We start from the raw sequence: 7,348 nt of genomic DNA, 5'->3' as shown, positions 1-7,348 counted from the left end.
AACCACTGGGTCAGAGGAAATAAAGCTGTTTCTGCACAGGGGTGCTATGTGGGCCTTTGGAATGTTAACGGGCATTTCCAAGCTTTATGAGGACGGTGTGCCTTATCTACAGTTTTATGTGTCCTGACTTAGCTTTATTTTTATGGGGATGTGCTTTAATCTGTTACTGAAGTTGCAGCCTAAATGAAATCATGAGTGATGTGTTTAATGTGAATATAGGTATAAAAGAAGAGAAGAAACTTCAAGAAGGAAGTGAAGTGGTTTCTCAGAGCACTGTTACTAGAACAGAGGCTAAAGAGGTGAGTTTATTTAAGATCATTTTATAGTTCTGTTCATGGCAAGCAAAGGCCAAATGAATGGTAAAATGTGCCTTTTAGTGTTAGTATAATGCATCTCTATTTAACATTTCACTGATAAATTAGGTAAATAAGCCTTCACTATGCTAATAATTTTCTGTGAGAGTTTTCTGCACTACTTTGCATGGCAGTGTTCTCTGCTCCTTTAACATTGTTTTTAATTGGCCATTTAATATTTTAATGTTTATTTTGAGAGAAGCGGTGGGGTGGGGGTTGCATAGGGACAGAGGATCTGAAGCAGGCTCCATGCTGACAGCAGAGAGCCTAATGCGGGGCTCCGACTCATGAACTGCAAGATTGTGACGTGAGCCAGTCAGATGCATGACTGACTGAGCCACAGGCACCCCCATTTAATATTTTTTAAAAAAAATTTTAATGTTTGATTTTGAGAGAGAGATAAGAGTGTGAGCAAGGAAGGGGCAGAGAGAGAGACACACACACAACCACACAGATTCTGAAGCAGGTTCCAGGCTCCGAGCTGTCAGCACAGAGCCCGATGCAGGGCTTGAAACCACAGACTGTGAGATCATGACCGAAACCAAAGTTAAACGCTTAACTGACTGAGCAACCCAGGCTCTACCAACCCCCTCCCCCCGTAATATTTTTTAAATTAAGCATAATGGCACTCATAGTACAAAACATGGCAACTTTTTAAAGAATAAAAATGCCTCTAATTCCCCAACTCAGATGTAGTAACCTTTTTAGCTTTTTTCATGGATTTCTTTCAGGCCTTGTGGGTTTGAGCTAGCTCTCTCTGTCTTTCTCTCTCCCTCTCCCTCCCTCTCTCTCTCTCTCTCTCTCTCTCTCTCTCTCTTTCTGCCCCTCCCCTGCTCTCTCTCCTTCCCGCTGTTTTCTCAAAAATAAATTTAAAAATATTTTTAAAAATTGAGGACTCTACCATGTATGATTTTGCAGCCTGCTTTAATTTTTGCTGTATTCGTAATTCTTCAAGACATTAGTTGGCCCCATAATGTTCTATTAAGTATATATAGTCTGTTTCCGGACATTTAGATTTTGTTTTATACAATTAAGAGGATGAATATCATTGAATCTTTGTGTCATTGTGTGGTTATTTAGGAGGCATTGATAGTTGACTTAGGGTCAAGATTGTCCTATAAAATTGAGGTTTTTGTTCCACACGTCTTTTTTTTAATGTTTGTTTGAGAGAGAGTGCACAGACATGTGCACAGGGGAGGGACAGAGAGAGAGGGAGAGAGAGAATCCCAATCAGGGTCCATGCTGTCAGCACAGAGTCCGATGCAGGGCTCGAGCCCACCAACTGGGAGATTGTGACCTGAGTGGAAGTCAAGAGTCGGTCGCTTAACTGACTGAGCCACCCAGGTGCCCCTTGTTCCATGCATCTTTAACAATTCAGCTTGGCATTTTCTATTTGAAATCAGCTCTTGTGTTCTAGATCATGTGAAACTCTACTAGACTTAGATGTCAGCCCAATAACTTATAAATAAGATTTTTTTAATTGAAATAAAACTATATTCGTTTCAGGTGTATTTTTTTCCTTTTAAACAAAAAAGTTTTTTTTAAGATTTAATTTTTGGGTTGCCTGGGTGGCCTGGTTAAGTATCTGACTCTTGGTCATGAGTTCAAGCTCCACATTGGGCTCTGTGATGAGTGTGAAGCTTACTTTTAAATAATAGTTAAGTAAAGATTTTATATTTAAGTAACCTGTACATCCATTGTGGGGCTCAAAGTAACAACGCTGAGACCAAGAGTTGCATGTTCTACCAGCTGAGCCAGCCAGGTGCCCTAAGTTTTTGTTTCTTTGTTTTTTGTTTTGTTTTGTTTGAGGTCTAAAAAAGCCTGGTAACTCACAAATAAGAATTACCATACAGATTGGTAGAGGTACTGAGTTTTCAAATCTGTTGTTTAAATGTGTCCACAGGCTTCAGAGGAAACCACGGGAGTTGGCATCACTAAAATTCAGGTCAAGAGATGTGAGACCATGAGAGAGAAGCACATGCAGAAACAGCTGGAGAGGGGAACGATGCAGAAGGAAAAATCAGTTTTGACCCCCCTTCGGGGAGGTGTAGACTCCTGCAATGCTCAGAGTGCAGAGAAGCCCCTGCCTGCTGCTGTGCCAGGCGTCACACGGCACCTGCCAAAGCGGCTCCCCATGAAGCCATCCCAGAAGGCAGAGATAGAGCCCTCAGGAATTGGGGACTCGATATTGAACGTGAAATGTGCAGCACAGAGCTTGGAAAAAAGGGGTAAAGGTGAGTGGTTTTTCAGAGGATGTTGCTGTAGGATTTCAAAACTACCCAGTTTCTAGTAATTCCCTAGCAGCTGTTGAGTCACATTCCGTTGATGGTGTTGACTGGTCACAAGGCGGAGAGTTGTCCTTGTGATAGTTCTGTTTAAAATCGAGGCAAAACTAGAGTTCCTTTCTCAGAATTTAAAATTGCTGTTTCAAAAGCTTTGTTTAGGGGCACTTGGCTCAGTCGGTTGAGTGGTCGACTTTGGCTCAGTCCATGATCTCACGGTTCATGGGTTCCAGCCCCACATTGGGCTCCACGCTAACAGTGCAGAGTCTGCTTGGGATTCCCCCTCTCTCTCAAAATCAATGGATAAACTTAAAAAAAACAAAAAAACAAAAAGAAAAGAAAGCTTTGTCTAAAGCTCACTTTGGCAGCACATAACTAAAATTGAAACACTACAAAGAAGATTAGCATGGCCCCCAGGCAAGAATGTCATACAGATTTGTGAAAGATTTCATATTTTTAAATAAGTCAGGGGGACATAATGTACTGTAGTTAACAGTACTGCATTGCAGGGGCACCTGGGTGGCTCAGTCGGTTTAGCATCCAACTTCAGCTCAGGTCATGATCTCACGATTCATGGGGTTGAGCCCCACGTTGGGCCCTGTTCTGACAGCTTGGAGCCTGGAGCCTGTTTCAGTCAGGTTCTGTGTCTCCATCTCTCTCTGCACCTCTCCCACTTGTGCTGTCTTTCCCTCTTTCTCAAAAAATGAATAAACATTAGAAAACAAAATTAAAAAAAAACTGTATTGTATATTTGAAAGTTATTAGGAGAGAAGATCTTAAAAGTTCTCACACACAAAGAATTGTAACTGTGTATGTATTAGGTAGACTTAACCGTGGCCATCATACAATCTTAGTTTATTAAATCATTATGTCGTATAGCTGAAGTGAATATAATAATGTTAATATGTCAGTTACACCACAGTGGGGGAAAAAGGCTTTCTGTGGTGCATCTTTCCTCTGATTTTGAAGAAGAAGAAGAACACCAGGGAATGGAAGAACAGCAAATTCAAGAGCCAATGGAAGGGATTATTTGAGTGTACATCTCTGTTGTGGCCACATGGATAGATGATTTATAGATTATTTTCATTTTTGGGTGTGTGTGGTTGTTTCTAGTATTGTGAAGGAATTTTGATATTCTAAGTTATTCTCCATGTAAAAGAGGAATTCTGGCTATTAATCAGATATTTTCTGTTCCTTGTAGCTAAACCCAAAGTCAACGTAAAGCCGTCTGTGGTTAAAGTTGTCTCCTCCCCCAAGCTCGCCCCAAAACGCAAGGCCATGGAGGCACACCCCGCTGTCATCGCAGCCGTGAAGCCGCTCAGCGCCAGCGGCGCCCTGCAGGAGAGCCCCGCCAAGAGGGCAGCCGTGGTGAGCCTGGACCGCATCCGCATCCAGCCCCCGGGTGGTGCTGCGCACGGTGGGGGAGGAAGGCCAGAGAGAACCGGCCAGCACCTGCCTAGGTGCCACGGCCGCCCTGTCCTCTGCATCTGAACGGTTTGGGTTGTCCCCGGGGTCCCCATCTCAGACTCGGTGGGGTGGCACAGTGGGGGTTTTTTTTAAAGCGAATTCTTGGGAAGCATGATGTTTTGCCTGTTTCCACACTCAGCCTTTGGATTATTTATTCTTGGGTTTCCAGAATTATCACCAAGATTCTAGGAAAAGTGGCAAAAGAAAATATGCTCATATAACAAAAAGCCTGCCTCCCACTGAATCGCCTTGCTGTTCCTTTTGCAGGCTGTTGTCCCACTGCTCTCTGAGGACAAGCCCATTGCTGTGCCTGAGACAGAAAAGCCTAGAGACAGGTAATACTTGCAGTTCTTGCTCACCAGACTTGAGGCCTCTCTTCTTACTTATGCTCTATAAGAAACAACCCTTTGCTAACTCTCTGTGTTCCTGAGACCCAGTGGAACCATTGAATGGTGGAGCCAGTCAGCCAACTATTGACAAAGGGCAGTTTCCTAATAATCTTTTGGGGTTGTTTTTTACAGTCTTGTGCTGCCTCCAGCCCAGCCCTCCTCAGATCCCTCCCCGCCGGAAGTATCTGGCCCTTCTTCAGCCCAGGTGGCTACGAAGACTCGCCGACTCAGCTCTGCCTCAGCAGGAAAGCCCCCACTTTCAGTGGAGGATGATTTCGAGAAACTAATATGGGAGATTTCGGGAGGCAAATTAGAAGCAGAGATCGACTTGGATCCTGGGAAGGATGAAGATGACCTTCTGCTCGAGCTATCAGAAATGATTGATAGCTGAAAGCGGTAGTGGAACACTTGAAAAAAAACAAAAACAAAGAACTGGACTTAGTTTCATCTATTATAACATTTACCCAAAATGGTCATTTCCTTAGTCTAGAATTTGCCCCATATCAGAAGTATACCTCTGAATTACCTGTATGTGTCCTGGATTCCTTGGGGTCAGATTTTTAAAGTCCCTTGATAACCATTTTGTTCATTCGATGCCATTGTTTAGCATCTATAAGAAAAATGTTTTGTCTTACACCTCTCCACAAAAAAAAAAAAACTGAGAGGGAGAGCCAAGTCAAAGGGTGCAAGAGAACTTAGTGACTCCTTGAGGTGTTTGTCAGTTTGGGCTTTTTTCCCCTTTGCTATATATTTCTTTTATGTATTGTCTTAACGTACTTGATGTTACCTGAGTTTGAAAAGGATGAAGACAGCTGCTGCCATTCAGGACCAAATTTCACACTACCGCTAAACAGAAAATCCACTCAGTCTGTGTTAAAGTGTATGTCTTTTTAAAGATATTTGGAGATTCAGCTGAGCTTTAGAGAGGGCTGAGCAGCTCAGAAAGCTTGTAATCTGGACGTAACTTTTTCAACCTGATTTTCATGCTTCTGCTGCTCTGTAAGCCCCTGAAGAGCAATAGCTAATTTATTATTACTGTAATTTTTTTAAGGCTTTAAAGTGCCTCAGGGGTCCTCTGGAACTAATTTTCCATTTCTGGGATTCCCTGGATTCTTAATAAGAGACGGTGACATAACGATTCGAGGAATTCTTTTCTTAGCATGAAAGTTGTCCCTTCTCTTCTTTCAGTACTTGCCTCCTACTGACATTGAATTATCACAGGGATAAAAATTGGTTAATTTTTTATTTCTAACTCTCCCAGCAAACTCCTCTTGCCCAGTATTTATTTGGTACCCTTTAACTGCCAGGGGGGACAAAATGAACTCCTCCCAGCTGCCAATATTTATGTATGGACTGTAGCAGTACACCAAACTGTGCTGTAGCAGGATGATTGCAATGCTCTGGGGGTGTATTGTATACCTTCCAGTTTTCTTCATTTCTCAATTGAAGTTTCTTGATGTCGGTCTCCTTCATATCACCTCAAGGTTTAGACGTGTGCAGGAACAAGTGTGATGGGGTTAAGAGTCTTAAAAGGAGACATATTGTACATACTCCGAAGGAAGAGGAAAGAAGGACTCATCCATTTTGATACTTTGCTGTAGGTGGCCAGTTGTGTTTCTCATAGGGAAATCTGACCCACCTTCGTGTTGGCTCCTAAGGAACTGCTGTTGTAAGCGGCTCATCAAGAGTTGAACTTCATGTAGCCTTGTTGGGACTATGGAAAAGGAAGAAAGCCACAGGACTGCCCATTCAGTCTTGGGAAGATCTGGATGATTCTGCACAAGCAAAAATGACTTGAAATTTATGTATAGACACCTCTCTACCAATCCATCTTCAGCTGACTGAATGTTGTATATAGCCCTTCTCCAAAGCAGGGGTGGAATGTTCTGGTTTCACCACAGATTTTCTACTCATTTCATTTTTGGAATCAGCTTAAGGATTCCAGGTCCCTTTTGTATATAACCTTTATTCTTTTGGTTTTTTAAGAATAATTTTGTTTCGTATTTAAAGTCCTTGTATTAGTCAATGATTCATGTTCAGCATTATTTGAACCATTTGCCATTACAAGAAAGAGAAATACTTGTGTTTTAAATAAAACTGGTGTAGGAAAGTCTGGATGTGTGTCAAGTGGTTGTACATCGTGTCAGCCAAGGGTCTGTGTCGACAGGGGCCCCAGTCAGAGCGCTGCTGGCTTCTTGTGCAAGTGCACCAATTTCACAGATACTGTGTTGCTCTAGAAAACTCACAAGGACGTATTGCCAGACTCCACCCTAGTAGGCTCTGTTTTAGCTGCGTAGGCTTTCCCAGCGTTAATTGAGCTGATGGAGTTCCATTATCATCGTGACTCCAACAATGCCATTGTTTTTTAAAGAGCGGGTTTAGAAATGAGCATAAGTAGATTCCATTAAGAATTTTTGAGAATGAAAATTTTTTGAGGAAAGTTTTTTCAAGTAGTATGTCAATTTTTTGTTAAGGGAATACACATAAATTTGTTACCAAAGAACATAGAATTTTTCCTAGTAGTAGTCCAAAAGTAGTTCCAACAAGTTCAATCAACTTGTCACAAATAGCAAACAGATTATGTACTGGGTTTTGAGTGATGATGGTTTTCAGTTTTAACAGAAGAGGGCCCAAATGTTGCAGAGTTTGGCCACAGCCAGAAATTTCAAGATCGTTTGTGACTCCTGTATTTGTCTCAAGGTAAATGATCCCTCAAGTTCTGACCTTAACTTCAAATCCCACTAGGTTCTCTCATACGGACAGAACATAGTTTATTTCACCTCTCCAATCTTGGAAACCACCATAGAAGATTGATACTTAATACAGGTTCAGAAATAAAGCTTGACCTATATTGATC

General features: G+C 42.0%; 1 protein-coding gene and 1 non-coding gene across 2 annotated transcripts in view; both read left to right on the top strand.

The window, feature by feature from the left end:
- The window catches only part of ZC3H11A (zinc finger CCCH-type containing 11A), a 26,889-nt gene extending 20,285 nt beyond the window's left edge, over nt 1-6,604 (top strand). Inside the window, exons 12-16 of the mRNA XM_077772069.1 lie at nt 220-299; nt 2,257-2,587; nt 3,837-4,003; nt 4,370-4,437; nt 4,624-6,604. Coding sequence (XP_077628195.1) covers nt 220-299; nt 2,257-2,587; nt 3,837-4,003; nt 4,370-4,437; nt 4,624-4,882 — 905 coding nt within the window. The 3' untranslated portion in view covers nt 4,883-6,604. The remainder of the gene's footprint in view (nt 1-219; nt 300-2,256; nt 2,588-3,836; nt 4,004-4,369; nt 4,438-4,623) is intronic.
- Nucleotides 2,989-3,093, top strand: LOC144238339 (U6 spliceosomal RNA). Its single transcript, XR_013337089.1, has one exon. It is a non-coding gene; the product is annotated as a U6 spliceosomal RNA (small nuclear RNA).
- Nucleotides 6,605-7,348: the final 744 nt, after the last annotated feature.

This window comes from Crocuta crocuta, unplaced genomic scaffold, assembly GCF_008692635.1.
Source record: "Crocuta crocuta isolate KB4526 unplaced genomic scaffold, BGI_CrCroc_1.0 scaffold318, whole genome shotgun sequence".
NCBI classification, from domain to species: domain Eukaryota; kingdom Metazoa; phylum Chordata; class Mammalia; order Carnivora; family Hyaenidae; genus Crocuta; species Crocuta crocuta.
The sequence above is the reverse complement of the archived record's forward strand: the minus strand, read 5'-3'. Positions and strand labels throughout refer to the sequence as shown.